The following is a 16,151-nucleotide window of genomic DNA, read 5'->3' as shown; positions in this document are numbered from 1 at the left end:
GCAGCCTGTGGGGCTGGCTTCTGTGGGCAGCTCACTCTGACCCTCGCTACTGGGCGGCACGAGCCGTGTTTGGACATCAGCCTGGGGCCAGTGTGCAGCCCAGCAGTGGCTGTGTCTCTGAGCTGACCGCGTGAAGACCGGCCCCCTGTAGGCAAAGCCACCCACACGTACACAGGCACAGGGACATGCAACACACGCCCACGGCTGGCATGGAGGGGTCCAGCTCTCCAGATTCTAGAACGTTCCATCACACAGTGGTCAGGCCTGGCCATACAGATGCTCATGCAGCCCATGAAGACAGTGACAATACCTTGAGGCCACGAGAAAAGCAGGGCTGGGCACAGTAAGCAGAGAAGTGGGCTCGGCATAGGAGCCTGAAGCCCAGCCACCGCCTACCTGAGTAGCTCTGGTACTTGCTGGAGGGGGTGCCTCGCACATATCCCCCAACCCAACAGGTGCTGCGTGGGCTCTCAGAACCCAGACAGGGAGGCATGCGGGAGGGGAGACCCTGCGGTGCCCGGATGACCTGGAGGCTGGACCCACAGGGGACCTTTGCAGGGCTGTGCGGGAGAGGCAGCTGAGCAGAGGTGCGGGAATGGCTGGGCACCGACTACCCAAGTGGGCTTGTACAATGATGTAAACTTTCTGTCCCTCCATGTCCCCACTGTGCAAGGGGGGGCACCGTGAGGCTGTTGGGGTGCATGGTCTGGGAGAGCTATTTTGAGAGGAGAGTTGGGGAACTGGCTGGCTCCCAGGGACGGGTCGGGCCAGCAACAGGTTCATGGGGAGGCTGGGGGCACCCAGGAGCGCTCACTCCAGAGGCCCGGATGGCCTGCCCCCCCTGAGAGCACAGAACCCATGCCCGCCCCTCTGTGCTTGTTCTCTGCACCTTGGTGGCTGTCAGTGCGGCCTGGGAGGAAGGGGCCCTCCGTGGCTGCGGGGAGCTCTGGCCGGCAGGGAGGGCCTCCAGGCTGCTGGCAGCTCCGGGGGCACTGGCTAAGTGCTGAGCAGCTGTGGACCTGGGGGAACGCAACCGGGGCTCTGTGGGAGAAGGGCCGGAACCCCCGCTGTGGGCTGGGCAGGCCGCTCCTGTCTCAGCCGCTCAGCTCTGGGCCAAGCAGAGTGGATCAGGGGTGTGGGCATGGCATCTCCCATCCACCAGAAGAATTCATTTGCACAGAGACTCAGCCTGCTTTGAAAAGGCTTTTACTCCCAAGGACAGCCCAGGGGGTGGATGTGGCCCTCTCCACCACCGGCTCTCACTGGGAGCCCATGCAAATCGCCCAGTGCTGACCTTGGGGAAGGCCACACAATGGGCTGGTGGAAACCAGTTCTCTCCTCCCACTGTTGCCTAGGGCTACAGACAAAATGAAGGCGAAAAATGCACACACGGGGTAGGTGCTGACAAGGGGGCTGGCGGTGGCAGGGTGGTTGCTTGGAGACTCAGTGGGACGTGGGCTGGGCCGAGGGCCCGGGGCCCTCCTGCAGCGGCACCAGGTGGCCCCATGACTGGCCAGCACTCAGGCTCACCTTCAGGGGCACCTGTGGGCGGCGGCGGCGGTCAGTTCCAGGCCCAGGCTCGCCCTTCCCCCAGGTGGGCAGGGGTCCCCAGCGCCAGGCAGCCACTTGGCCCGAAGATGTGATTTGACATGGCCACACACTCACGGGATAGGCAGACAAGCACCCCCAGACCCTAATACCCCAACCGTTGCTGAGCTGCCCAGCTGACCTGCCCAGGCCTCTGCCAGGGAGCAGGCCTACAGGTGCCTTACGGGAGAGATGCCAAACAGGGTCTGGGGGAGCCCTCTCAGGGACCCTAACCCTGAGTGGGAACTTGCCAAGGCCCTGGACCATGGTGCAACAGCTCCCTCTGGACAGAGAGGAAGGACGGGGGCTGCCCGTTGCTGCGGTCCCCTGCTGGCAGCCCCTCTGTTCCCTGCAGGACTGAAGGTGGGGGTTGAGCTTCTGGGAACCATAGGGCAGTGGAAGAGGGCAGCAGTCTGGAGGCTCAGGGGCTGCCTGTGCCCTGCATCCTGTCTCTTGGCCCCCTGGGAGCTGGACTCAACTCTGCTGTCTGGGAGGCACTGGCCGCGAGTGGCCAGTTGGAAGGAGCCTGCAGAGCTGCGTGGGACCTGCCTGTCTCCCCGCCCCTTCCCCCTCACCTGCAGCTGCAAGGCCGGCATGTCCCGCAGGGCCTCCATGGTCCCCCTGACTAGAGCTGGAACAGAGGGAAGAGGGGGAGAGGGGCAGCCCCAAGCCCTCTGGACAGAGATGGGGCTGTCATGGGAATGCCCAGGTCCTAGCCCTGTCCTGGCCCCCAGGCTCTGCAGTTATTCCCTGAGTCCACACAGCCAGCCATGCCAGTGGGTCCGGCAGCCCTGGCATCACCTGTAGCTGGTGCCACTGGCCACATGCCCAGCACAGGTCTGATGGCACCTCAGCTGCCCCCAGCCGTGGTTGCTGAGCAACTCCCCCCCAGCCCCAGTCTCAGCCAGTGGGGGCCTGGGCAGTGCGGGGTGCTGGGGGCCTCCAGCTCTGTCCAGAGGCTTTGGGGCTAGGAGGAGGAGGGAACGTTGGGCCACCCTGGCTGGCACAGTGCAGGCAGGAGGACCCTGCTCCCACCAAATGCCCATGAACTTGCATGTGATGGTAAAACCTGGAAGGGCAGCTGCGTGGTGCTGGTGGGCTGGGCCGGCCGTTTGGCCTCAGTTGCCCACCAGCCCTGAGACAGGGAGCAGCCCAGGCAAGGGAGGGGTCTGCTGGCTCAGTGTTTCTCCGAGTTTGTTCAGAACACTTCGTGTCTTTGATCAACAAATATTTCATTCCATCCTACTAAGTTATGTGCAATTTTTGATACAAAGATTGTGACAGAAAGACCCCCTGAAGGAGTGGTTCTCCCCTCCCTGGCTGTGGGCTTAATGGGCCAGCTCCCTGGGGACCCATCTCTGGGTGCCTGGAGTGGGCCAGTGGCTACTGAGGGCCGTGTACCTGAGCTCCGTGACCTTGTTTCCTTCTCTGTGCTGTGTAGATGGTTGTAGGGAGGGTGGGCGGAAGGTAGGGTCAGAGGGCTGCTGGCCCCCTGGGAGGGAAGCATGCCCCCCACCCCCAGCCTGGGCCACGCTGGGGAGCTGCAGGCGTGTCCAGGTTCTTCCTAAGGGTGGAGGCGGGACCCTGGCCCCCTCCCCCAACTGGGGAAATACCAGCTGTTCAGGAAACCACCCCACCAAGGGAGGCAGTCCCCACAGCAGGATGGAGTCCACATCTGGGACCAAGGGCCACAAGGCCAGCAAGTCCAGAAGGGGAGTCCGCATTATCTAGGAGCCTTGATGCTGAGGCATGCCCCACAGGGAGGACTGGGGCGTGGCCAGGGTGGGGCAGGTTCGCTCTGCATGGGGCAGGGAGGGGCAGCCGGAGTGGCCTTAGCTGAGAAGTGGAAGGTGCTGTGTGTGGCCGGCTCACCTGCAAACTCAGGAACCTGTGGCTCTTCCACCTCAAACAGCAGCTCGTCGTGAAGCTGGGCGACCAGCCTGCAAGACATGGCGGGGGCGGGGAACACCCTGAGCTGTGGCCTCGCGTGGCCACTACGGAAGCCTGTGACACAGGGCGCTCCAGACCACGTGACTGGGTGGGGCATGGGACACCCAGCAGGACTGGATGCAAACGTCTCCCCATAGAGTGGAGGCTGCTGGCCCTCAGCACGTCCCTGCTCAGGGGCCTTGGGAGGGCTTTGGGTCAAGTGCCAGGGGCCAGCAGAGGCGCACGTTCTATGGAAGGTGGGGTCCAGGCTGGCATAGGTGCTCTGGGAGGATGATGCCTGAAGGGGGCTGTGGCCTGGGACAGAGGAAGGTGGCTTGCCCTGTGTACTCAGGGAGGGGAGGCGTGGTGCAGATCACCCACAGGAAGGATGGGAAAGTCGGGGGCAGGGGGGACCTGTGTACTCTGCCCTTTGTGTGACTTGCTGAGCCCAGGACTGGGCCTTTGAGGTCAGAGGCCATGTCCGAACCTTGTCACTTTGCAGGCGCGGTGTGGGAGGAACGAGGTGGCAGGCAGAGACACTAGGAAAGCTGGGCTGGAGAGGTGCACTGAGGCCCCCCAGGATGGTGGTCCCCTGGACTGCAAGCCCACCTGGGAGAGGGAGCCACTCTTCCCACCACGGGGCAGAAGTGAGCGCCACCCGTAGGTCCAGGGGCCCACAGAGCTTCCTCCTGTCCATCTGTCTGCCTCTGCCTGCAGTGAGAGGATTTGCGGGCCCTCCAGGCCGCCCTCCAGAAGCCAGAACCGGTTGGGGGCACGGCAGTGGGCCCTCCGCTCCCGCGGGATCTTCGTGTTCAAGCGACAGAAACTCTCAGGTTTAGCAGCAGCACAGTTCACACTTCTTGAAGTGATGCCGTGAGTTCTGAGCCACCAGTGCGGCAGCGACCTAAGAATAGGCCTGAGTCGTTAGTCACTTACACACCGCTCCCACAGCTGCCAGAGACATTCCTGGACTTCCAGCTGGAAACTGGGGCACAGAGACGCAGAGACACCCGTGTGGGGTAGCTGAGCGTGTGGGTCAGTCCCCGCTGTTTCCGAGCAGTGGCTGCCCGCTGTCCCGCTGTCCTCTCGACGCTCCTGTGAATGAGGGCTGCAGCAGAGCCCAGCCTCCCGGACAACGCCCTGGCCCTGTCAACTCCCTGTCACCACCTGCAGCTTTCCTACTTTGGCCCCTCCCAGCATCAGGAGCAGCCCCATGGCCGCCTGGCCAGCTCACAGAGCCCAGGCTCATCCAGGCTGCTCCCCACTGTGTGGCTGAGTCTCTTGTCTCCCCTGGACCCCCTACTCATTCCTGAGGCCAGGAGATGGTGCCGTGTTCTACGGCGGTGAGCCACACCTGGCCAGGTGACTGGAGGTCAGAGGGCACCCCTGGTGGTCAGCTGATGGCCCTGTCTTCCACATCTTACCCACAGTCCCTATACCCGAGGGCAAGGGAGCGGGGGAAGGTCTTGAGGAGGCGGCCTCCGTCCAGAGGTCCAGAGCGGGAGAACTGGATGGCTCTCCCGAGCCTCTGGATGGCAGGGGCACAGCAGGAGCAGAAGGGGCAGCTCTGTGGCTCAGGCGGGGAGGCCCAGAGCTGGTCCAGCTCTGCACAGTCTTGGACGTGGGTAGGCTCTGGGCCTCGGTTTCCCCTTGTCTATACTCAACGTCTCTGAAGCTTCTTTCTGGCTCTGACGTGTTCTGAATCTTAGAAAGGTCTTTTCACAGAGGCCCCATGTCCTGAGAGGCTGAGACAGGATCCCTGAGAGCTGACGGCTCTGCCAACAACTGGCAGCGGGAAGTTCAGAGGTCTTCTTGCTCTGGGCCCAAGGCTGCAGGCCCCAGGGGCCTGGGGGCAACTGGAGGAGGCTCTCTGGGCACTTGCTCCGCTCTGCACAACCATGAGCCTCTGGTGATGCATCTCGTGTCCTCACCCGTGGCTCGTGGCCGCTTATTCTAACCTCGACCCAAAACTTCTGTTGCTCCGGGAAGAACAGAGCAGAGTAGGAAAGGCCCCAGATTCCACACTGAACCGCTTCATGGTCTAACACATCCTGTCTGCTATGGGAAGCTTTTCCCAGAGACAGTGAAGCCTGAGAGGGGGCAGCGGGGTGCCAAACCTGGAGCAAGAACCATTTGTGCTGAGCTCTGGACTCCTCGAAGAAGATCCCGAGTCACCATGGACCATCTTCTTTTATCAATCCCACAAAACACCCAAATGGATCAGATATCTCTGGACTATGATGTCACAGAGGCAGAACAACCATGCAGCTTTCGGTTCTGGCTGAGGTAGCTGTAGCTCACACAGGCCGCTCCAGCCCCCTCTGAAATGGACCCTGTGGAAAGCACACCAGGGAGCCTCAGGGGCAGGGGACTGGAAGCCCAGCACTCACTGGTGTGTGGAGGGCGGGGGGAGCAGATAGACATGGAGCAGGAGAAACCAAGAGGAAAGATTTCTCATTCTGCTTTCACCCCCCCCACCCCAGCCCCCACCCAGTGTCAGCAGAAACCAGAGACGCAGCCCAGACCCCTGTGCAGGGCCAGGTAACTGAGAGCAACAGATCTGACCCCCGCCCGCGCTCACTCCTCCCTAGGCCCAGGGTAGCGGCCACGGAGGCCCCCTCCCGAGGGCGGTTGGTCTGCGGGAGGCGGTGTCTGGGACAGGGGTTGCAGAGGGAGCTGTTGGGTGACTCTGTGGGGTTTGGGGACAGTCCTGTCCCCAGTCCTTCACTAGGATGCCACCCAGAGTCTCTGCTGGGGCCTTTGCCCACTGCAAATTCTGCACAGAATTGATGGAATTGCCAAAAGAACCCAGGTTCAAATATCAAAATGAACAATACGAAATCCGTGAAGTAGGAGAAGCCTTTTTAAGGAAAGACGAAAGACCTCAGATAAGGATGGAAATCACGCCTTGAGAAGTAGAACAGTATCAAAGCCAAGATGGAACTCAGATGGAGAGGGTCCCACTGTGCAGGTGACCCCCCACCCTCAGTCACAAGCTGGAGACGCGGCCGCCCAGCCCTGTCACCTGGGAAGGGCTCGTCTGAAGGAACAGGCCCGCTCTGGCCCAGAGCCCACCCCTAGCATGGCAAACACAAGTGCACGGGGCCCAAGCAGGGGTCGAGCCTTCTGGCTCTGACACACTAACTTCTCTGGGGGACTTCCAGAGGAGTGGCCAGGAAGGAGTCCCGAGGTTCTGGAGCAGAACCCGCCCCCTGCCACCTGCACTGGTGCCAGGACCTCAGGCGGCTGTGAGGCTGGGCCAGCAGAGCTGGACAGGGGCTCCTTGTCACCCAGCCTCCTGGATGCTTGGCCACGGAGGCAGAGACAGAAACTGGATAGAGCTGTAGCCTGGAGGCAGCCGTGGCTCTGTGGGCGGGGCTGGGTCTCCAGCACACTGGGTGGTGGCAGCCGCAGGCCCCGGGGGCAGAGGCACTGTGGAGTGTCTATGTCCTGACCTTGGGCTGGGCCCACAGGGCTCACACACACCTGGGGAGACGCATTTCCGCACCAGCTGAACCTGGTGAGACCTCCCTATGCCTGGAGGCGGGTGGCCCGTTGCTACTGCAGTGGCCCGTGAGCTGGCCCCTGGGGACTTTGCTCAGCCCAAGCTGGGAGGCAGGGGCTACCCTGGGAGTGCTGAGAGGAACCTGGGCTTGGGGGGCCCCTCTGCTTGGGGTTCATGGGAAGTGGAAGGTGTTGCTTTGCTCCTGAGAGGTGCATGCGTGTGGCCCAGCGACAGTGTCGACCCACAGAACCACAGGCCTCCCACCCGAGCCCTTCTCAGGGTTAGGGATCAGGCTGGGTAAGCGGCCACTCACTCACTCACCTGGCCGTCAGGGTAGGGGAAGCGGCCACGGCGGTGAAGACACGGATCATGGCCATCTTACAGAGGTCTGCAGCTGAGCCTGTGGGGACAAGGGGCTCGGTTTCACAAACGATGTGAGGTCCAGGGCCCTGCAGCAGGGTCTCAGCCAGCACGCTCGGCCGAGCCGGGCTGTCTTCATTCTCTAAGCTGTGGAATGCAGGACCCCATGCCCCACAGGTGAAAACAGCCAAGATCTACCATCCCACAGGTCCTGCTGAGCAAGAACCCAGCCCATGAGCCTGGGTCCTCTGCTCGGGGCCTCACAGCCAGAGATCAGTGTGTGACCTGACCGTGACCTCACTTGGAAGTTCAGTGAGCGAAGACCCACTCCCAAGTGACCCCAGGTTATTAGCAAAGTTCATTTCGTGCCGTGCATGAGCGAGGTTCCTGTGTTGTGGCTGGCTGCCACCTGTGAGCCGCTCATTCGGCTGCTGGAGGCTGCCCTCGGGTCCTTGCCATGGGTTCTCGGCCAACAAGCAGTTGGCTTCTTCATGGCCACCTGAAGGGCTCCTGCTGCAGTGAGTCCCTGACTTTCACTCCTACACGGTCTTTCAGGGGCCTGCCTGATGTGGTCAGGCCTGCTGTGGATGCAAACTCCTTTTTCCCTGTGGCTTGACCTAAGCATGGGGATGATATCATATTCACAGGTTCTGCAGAATCTAGAATCCTGCCCGCTACACCAGCGAATAGACTGACCAGCCATGTGGCTGCTGGACTTCACTTGGCTTGGCTCTCCAGTGGATCGCTTGGGGCTATGATAGCGCCTCCTGGGTTTGGGGAGGGTAAAACACAGGTGGAGGCTGTGTTGGGCACTCTGCAAGGTGCTGGCCGGTGTAGGGGACATGCCCATTTCAGTGCCAGACACACAGCAGGTGTCTCAGGCATGGGAAACATGAAGTCAGGTTTCACTGTGGTTTGAAATTGCTTTGGCTCTTCATGGTTCCCAAGGTTCCCCAAGGGGTAAAGGTTGTTAGTCCATGGACTGCCTTCCTCCACTGTACGGCTAAGCCTCCGGAATATGGATGTCCCTTTCCTGAGAGTGTGGCAGGAATGCTGGAGATGGAAGTCTGGCCTCTGAGGCCGGTCTGCTGGTGGTGAGGGATCTCAGTTGGGGTCGGGGGTTGCCCTGGGGCAGACTGGGAAAAGGCCACGAAGCTGGAGCAACAAGGATGGGGGAGGTGGGAGGGGTGTGTGGGGAAGGGGAGGTGGACGCATCACGGCTGGTCATGTTGGCTGATGGGTCAGAGGCAGAACTTTCTCACGGCACTGGCCACTGCTTGCTCCTGGCACCTAGTTCAGCTCACACAGATTTCTGTTACATGGATGGATGGCAGAGACACGCGTGTACAAGGAGGCCATATCCACGGTAGGTGGATGTCCTGGCCAGCCTCTCAAACAAAGGTATCTCCTGTGCAGGACTTTCTGGAAGGGCTCTAACACAGCTTTGGCATCACTGAGCACATGTCTCACTCACATCCAGTGGACAGACATGCAGCTGTGGCCTGAGAGCAGCCTCCTACGTGAAAACATGCCATCTCAGGATGTGAGGGCTGTCACCGTCCTCAGCTCCTGTCTGGCCAGTCACATGGGGCCACAGGACTTCTGGAAGATTCTATACTGAGCCCAGACCGATCCTAGCAATTGTCCTGCCAGCTGCCACTGGGCTTCCTGCTGTCCACACAACGCACGGGGGGCTGAGTCTGAACTCAGGGCTGCCGTGTCCCCTCTCCGCAGGACTCACGGGGACAGGATCTCCACCCTGCTCCCAGTCCAAGCTGCCTGCTTCCCGTCTGCTGGGGTCCCTGGCTGCGTACCTATGGCAGAACCCCCCTCTGGGGGCAGGTGGTGATGTCCTGCCTCAGGCCTCATGTCTGGGCCCTAGGGGTCTCGGGTCCCCATCTGTGACCCATGGGTCACCAACAGGATGACACCTGACTCCCAGGCAGCCTGGGGCCTCCCTTGGACAGCTTGTGGCCCGTGGTGTGTGGAGCCTGTGATTATCGTTCTCCCTCTCCACCTCTATGCAGAGATGTGAGCTACTGGGGGCTGTGGCTAGAGATGACAGAGGAATCTTCATGACTGGGGCAGACCGCGTGCCCTTGGGCCTCCCAGCTGCTGCCACCAAGGACCACGGGACCTAGGAAGGTCTGCTGGGTCTGGAGGCCTTGCTGCAAGGTCTTACCCCTGCCAGGCATGACAGACATGACCAAAAGCCCCAGGCCAAGAGTGCAGAGACTGAGCTCCAGATCTCGCCCTTGTCCTGGCCAGAGAAACTTCCAAAGCCTAACGTCCCTCTTCAGAGGTCGGGATGGTGTTGCCTGCTGGAAAAGCCCCCAAGTCCTGAGTGCCCACTGAGCGCCAAGCGTTAGTTTTGCTTGGGCCTCCCCCATGACGGCCAGGGAGCACAGGAGCAGGGACTGGCACCCCGATAATCTGGGGGTGTCACTCATCCCTGTGGTGGCTGAGAAACCACGGCAGGTGGCCCGAGGGTCTCTGCATACCTTGCACCGCGAAGTTCACGGCCTGCCTTTCAGCTTGTGCCCGCAGCTGCTGGTCTTGTGCGTGGACCCTCGGCAGTGGTCTCCTTCTGCCCATGATGGATGCCACGTAGCCTGGGTTATCCGAGGGAGAAGAGGAAACGAGGCAGAGATAAACAGGTTGTGCGGCGCCCTGGTGCTCTCACCTAGCCTCTCTGGGCACAGCCTCCCCCACCCGCGGTCCGGGGCCCCCGGCAGGACCCCTCCTCACTGCAGCGCTGAGCCCGAGCATGGTGGGGAGCTCTGCCCACTGGCTGCCCGGTCTGTCTTGGGGGCGAGTAGGTTCATTGTGGGAAGCAGAGCAGCCTCATGGCCGCTCTCCCTCCTGACTTTCGGCTGCAGCCACAGCTGACAGAGGTCAGGGGAGGGCAGTTTGTAAAGGCTATGAAAGGCCATTTGTGGGGCTCGGGTGCAGAAGTCCTTCTGGACCAGGCAGCAGCCGGGATGGGAAGAAAGCATTCGTCTACCTTCTACTCAAGGAGGGAGCGGCCCTGCTCCCACAAGGGCAGACCCAAGTTTTGTGGGGCCTGAAGCATCATAGTTTCGCAGTCCTCTTTTTTTCTTTCTCTTTTGTGGACCCCAACACGGGGGGGGGGGCTCCATCTCAGGACCCTGAGGTCACCACCTGAGATGCTTGACTGCCTGCCCGAGGTCCTCCTGAAGAAGATGGACACAAACACACCATGCTGGGTGAGTATGTTCCTGACCGTGAGGACCTGTGTTCTCTGAGGTGCTCGTGAGACTGAATCCGCACTCAGGATCTCATATGTCTGAGGATGGGAAGACTTTCCCACGCATGTCACAATTACAGAAATGACAGTGTACGGGGCATCCGCTGCATGCCAGGCGGTAACATCAAGTCTTCTAAGCAGGATGGCAGTGAGGACAGGGAGAGCCCTTGCCTCTGCTTGAATTACTCAGTCTCTGCCTCTTCACATGGTTCGTGGTTCTGGGCTGGAAGCTGCGTGCTGTGTGTCTTTGCTGCCAAGCATCGACTTTGCTGCCTTCCTTTCAAGGGTGTTTGGTGGGCCCGTCACTAACAGGTCATCTGCTGCCTTTGAGGCCTGTGTTTAAGCTTTGTCGGGGCAGGTTTGGAGGAGCCTTTAACCAGGGCCAGTTCAGACCCATGACTAGGGTGGGTCTCTTCTTGGCTCTCTCCTGCCCGTTGCAGATGTCCCACGAGGACTGTCCACTCCGAGGGTCAGAACGCACACAGCTAGCGCTGTATGGACTCTGAAACAATCCAGCCTACTGCTTCCAGAAATCACTCTGCTTCATCGTGTAGGGTTCCCCACTTGGTGTGTCGTGTCCCGGTGCTCAAAACCAGAGGTGTTCCTCTCCAGACTGGTGCAGTGCCTTTTCCGCTGGGCTCCCTGCTCTCTGGTTCTGTGCATCTCCCGGCCTGATCCTATCCCCTTCACTTAGTGAGACACCATCATCTGCTTGGGCTCCCTTCCTGCATGTGCTCGGGCTGCTCAGAGGCTCAAAGGGAAAGCAGAGGGCACAGCCCATGATCCAGTGTCTGCAACAGCTGTCCTGTGCGTTTCTCCAGCTTTCTAGTTATTTATTGTGGGAGGAAAGTCTGAGCTCAGTGTGGCCTGAAGTTGAAGTCCCTGCCTCCACACACTCCAAATCCTGCTTCTGCTCCATCCAGTGCTCGCAGGGCTGGGCTCATCGCTCCTGGCCACACTTCGAGGTGACCTCCAGCCCCCACTTCATGTCACTGTGCTTAGGAAGTGGGCCAGGGGATGGAAGGAATGCTCTTCGAAGCCATTCCTGGGCCAGCACAGTCAGTGTCCCTCAATCACACAGGGACTGAGGGAGAGAGCGCAGAAATCTCCGCCCTGAAATTCGAATTAAATGGGTCACCGACCTAGCTTCCCCTCAGCTGGACTCCCAGACCAGCTGCTGTCCCGGCCTGGGTGGAATCGCCAGCCTCTCCATCTTGCTTTCATCAACTGCACAAAGGAGCAGACCACACGAACACCTGGCAGGGCCTCTCCCCAAGGCCTTGGAAGGGACCCGGGCCTCCTACTCACAGTAGCCTGGTCCATCTGCTCCAGACCCAGCAGGGCAGGCGTGCCTACGTGGAGAGCTCCATGCCTGGGGGCCCGGGCCCCTCTCGAGTCTGCGGTCCGTGTTGCCTCTTCGGCGTCTCTTGCCTGCACTCTCCATCCAGTCCTCCTCAGATGTTGGCCGGAGGCCCCATGCCTTCAGACGGCTCCCGAGGCTCCAGCTCACACTTTGGCCTCCCCTGCCAATCTTTCTCCCATGTTTGAGAGCTGATTTATGCAAAACAAACCCCGGGTTCTTCCTGTGGCCGGTGGTATGCCCCCCAGGGTCTGGGCCTGCCGGCCTTCTCTCTGGCCTCTGGGCTGCCCTGGCCCACCTGTGCACCCCTGTGCTGCTCCAGGCCCTTCTGGCTAGGCCTGTGGTGGCTCAGACTTCACCCCAGCGAGGCTGGGGTGCACGGTGCTCTCCAGGGGCCTCCCTCCACCACTCCCTGCACTGGCACTGCGCTGGCTTTTATTGCTCCTATAATCCCGTCTTCTGGCTCCTTTCACCCCTACAGTGCTGTCTGCTGGCTCCTCTCACCCCTACAATCCTGTCTGCTGGCTCCTCTCACCCCTACAATCCTGTCTGCTGGTTCCTCTCACCCCTAGGATGCCTTCTTTCTGACACTGTCTGCATGTACTTGCTTACTTGTGGGTTGGTGGCTCTTGAGCTGTGGCCCAGACAGTGAGGAGCTCATATGCTGTCTGGCCCTTGACCCCTGTGTGTCGGAGATTTTAATGATCATTTGAGGATTTCTTCACAATGTTTACCCAGAAGTGTAGCAGCTGTGTTGAAGAGCACACAGCCCCACACGCGGCCCTTCAGGAACTGAGGGTGAGAGAGGGAGGCAGAGGCACGCAGGGGAGCTTGCTGGCTCCAGCTGGTGCTGCCTGTGGTGGGTCCCAGCCCGCTGTCCCCTGGTAGCTGTGTGAGCTTCAGAAGCCACTTACCTTAACTTGGTGACTCACTTTCTCAGTCTGTAAATTGGGCAAGGAGACCGCCCACATAAGAATTGTGGTGAGGATTCCATGAGTTTCTTTATGGTGAGCCACGGAAAGCCTGCTGCACCTTCACTGTCCTCTGCCCACAGTGATTCTAACTCCACACTCTACTCCTCTTCTAACGTTTCCGAGCAGGTTTAGGGTGCAGGTGGTCTTAGGCGGAGGCTTGAGCCCTGGATCCAGGGAGCCTGACGCCTGTTCGACGCCGGCTGGGGGGTGGGAGCAGGTTGCTGGCTTTCTGTGCCCTGCACCAAGGCTGCAGGGAGCTGGGCGCTGCATGAAGTCAGGGTCCATGGCGGCCCTGCCTTGGGGCTGGTGCCTGGATGCAGGGTCAGAAGGCGCCTGGGGAAGGGCCACCGGGGGCTCCAGAGAAGAAGGTGGTCGATGGGCCTGGCAGAGCTGGGACAGCCCAGACCCCAAGGGACCGCAGGGGAGCCGGAGGGAGTGCACCACAGCCGTTAGGAAGGCTGGCCCCACTGGCCTGCCGCCGCTCCTTCCTTAGTAGCATGATGGCCCCTCTCTACCTGGTGTTGCCTGTTTCCCTGCGGCCTGCTTCATGAATTCCTGCTCCTGCCAACTATCCCTGCTTCATTTCACTGTGCTGCTCTTTTCTAAATGTCTACGGTTGAATACAACCCATTTCTGTTCATAAATTTCTTTTTCTGCTTTTTAAAATATGCTTTTAAACTGTTCCTGCACTTCTAAGTAAAGGCTCGGCAGGGCCATGCCCCAGTTTTCATGGGAGATCCTCTCACTGTCATTTATTTCTGAGATGTTTGTAATGTTCTCGGGACGTCTTCTGACTCTAAATCATGAAGAAGTGTGATCTGTTCCCAAGCAGGCCAAAGGCCGGCTGTACATTTGGATCTGAGCTATCTTTGCATTCCCCTGTGGTCACTCAGCATGTGCTAGTTGATGTTCTTTGAAATTTATGACCAAATCGTGGTGAAATTTTGTAAATATACCATGTGCTTTTCATAAGAACATATATTCTTCACTTCTAGGCGCAGGTCTGTATCTCTAGCTGCTCATCCATCATTTTCCGACACGAGATTCCCTCAAGCAGACCCTGGCTCTGGACCCTTCTCACACTGGAGCCTAGGGTCCCATTTTCTGGTCACTCTGTCCCTGCCCATTGGCCTGCCACCCCCATGGAAGCAGGGCCAGTAGACCAGGGGAGGCCGTAGGTCAGCAGGGAGGGGAAAAGGGACCTGCAAATGCTTTGGCTGTGTCTGGCTCACCTGTCTGGCGACACTGGGCAATGGTTGTTTGGACAAAGTCCTTGATTTTCTTGTACTTCTGCAAAAAAGTCTCCAAGAACAGGGCAGCCTCTTGCACAGTAACTCCAAGGCAAGCAGCTAGCCGCTCCTTCCCTGTGTGGACAGAAATGCTCAAGATCAGGGGCCAGCTCACACCTGCGGGGACCAGCAGCCAAGCTGCTAGGCAGCAGCCACCGCATGCAGAAGTGAGCCTGCAGAAGGGCCCTTGGAAGACACTGTGAGTTCGGGGCTCACTGGCCCCACTTGTCTCTTCTGATCAGTCAGGATGGTGTTGGCTCTGGCCTTCTGGCTGAGTGCTCAATGCCCTTCACCTAGATCGGTAACAGTTAGACATCTATTCACTCACCAATATTGGCTGAGTGGCTGGCAGGCAGGTGGGTAAAACCATGAGTAATGTCTCTCAGCCTGTCCAAAGGGAGAGCTGACTCCAGAACTGGGCAACACCGGAGAAAGGCCCAGAGGAAAAGAGGAAGGGAAAGTTTCATTGTCAAATTGTGAGAAAATGGACTAGAGCTCACCTCCTTGAAATCTTCATTTGAGACCAATGCATCTGGTCCAGACCAGTATTTGTTTCCTGGAGGATGCAGGTGTTCTTGTGAGGTTTTTTAGAGCAGGATCTCTGGTCAGGACAGCACCCCAAATCCCAGCCCAGCCTGCAGGGAGCAGATGCTGAGGCCACACAGACCTGGGTCTGCGTCCAGCTCTGTCACCCACGGGTGGCTCCGTGTGGCCTTAGGGAAGTTACGGTACCTGCCATCAATCCTGTTTCTTCACCTATGACTCAAGAACACTAGTCCTTACCTCAGAGGTTGTTAAGGGGACACCTCTGAAGGGACTGACTGAGCTCAGATCCAATCTTCTCTTTAACCTGGGCTGGCTGATGCTTCCAGGAGTCTGGACAAAAACTGTTCCCATCTTGGGAGAGTGAAGGGGCAGATGTTTGCTTCCACTGCTTGGCTAGGGAGAGTGGGAAAGGCTGTGCTCCCCAGAGTCTCTCTTGGCAAAGAGAGCTCTTGGAGCCCTCTGTCCTTCTTCTCGCCAAGCTTGCCAAATTATCCCATGTCATTCGGACAGAAACAAAAAAACTCCAATTCCTCTATTAGGGCTTACTTAAAGACCATGTGATAGCTTCATGAATACAGACCACGGAAACAATCTGTCTCTAAGTCTTTATTTCTAGGACATTCCAATCCCTGCCCCTCTGCTACATCACTCTAGTGGAAACCTCCATTGGCTTTCAGAAAGGAATCAGATGGTGGTTAGACCCCTCTGGCCCATCTGGCTCAGTGGAACCCTGAGTCTTCTTAGCTAAGTCCTTTCTCAAGTCTAATCTACTAGTAAGCCGAATCAGTGTTTTATTTCCGACATTGTAGTTCTCAGTTTTAGAATTTCCGTTTGGTTCTTTCTATTTTCTGAGATTTCCTCTTATTTTCATTCATTAGGAGCATGTTTTCCTTTATCTCCTTCGGCATAGTTGTAATAATGGCTTTAAAATCCTTGTCTGCTCATTTCAATATCTGGGTCATCTCAGAATTTGCTTCTATCATGGCCTTTTCTTTTGAGTGTGGGTCAAATTATCCTATTTCTTCCAATGTGTAATAATTTTGGAATAAATCCTAGATATTGTGAATGAAATATTGTGGACACTCTGGATTCTTTTATTTATTTTTTTAAGGAGTATTGATTTTATTTTTTTAAAGGAGGGAGTTAATGTGGCTGAAGTCAAACTTTGAACTCTGCCCCTCTGCAGTGGGAAGCAGCTGAAATCTCAGAACAGTCCCTTTAGCCTTAGCTGGGCTAAGTCTGAAGCCTGCCCAGGGGTCAGCCAAAGGTTTGGGCAGAGTTCATCGCCAGAATCTGGTGTTCTTTTGCTCCTTTGGCTCTCTTTTTTTCTGGA

At 58.5% G+C, this 16,151-nt stretch overlaps 1 protein-coding gene across 1 annotated transcript in view; it reads right to left on the bottom strand.

Moving 5' to 3' along the window:
- Positions 1-1,273: 1,273 nt before the first annotated feature.
- The window catches only part of POLN (DNA polymerase nu), a 157,374-nt gene continuing 142,496 nt past the window's right edge, over positions 1,274-16,151 (bottom strand). Inside the window, 8 exon segments of the mRNA XM_045997769.1 lie at positions 1,274-1,421; positions 1,423-1,478; positions 1,480-1,542; positions 2,163-2,218; positions 3,460-3,527; positions 7,343-7,421; positions 9,883-9,993; positions 14,216-14,347. Coding sequence (XP_045853725.1) covers positions 1,358-1,421; positions 1,423-1,478; positions 1,480-1,542; positions 2,163-2,218; positions 3,460-3,527; positions 7,343-7,421; positions 9,883-9,993; positions 14,216-14,347 — 629 coding nt within the window. The 3' untranslated portion in view covers positions 1,274-1,357.

The sequence above is a fragment of the Meles meles genome, chromosome 2, assembly GCF_922984935.1.
Source record: "Meles meles chromosome 2, mMelMel3.1 paternal haplotype, whole genome shotgun sequence".
NCBI classification, from domain to species: domain Eukaryota; kingdom Metazoa; phylum Chordata; class Mammalia; order Carnivora; family Mustelidae; genus Meles; species Meles meles.
This window is presented reverse-complemented; position numbering and strand designations above follow the sequence as displayed.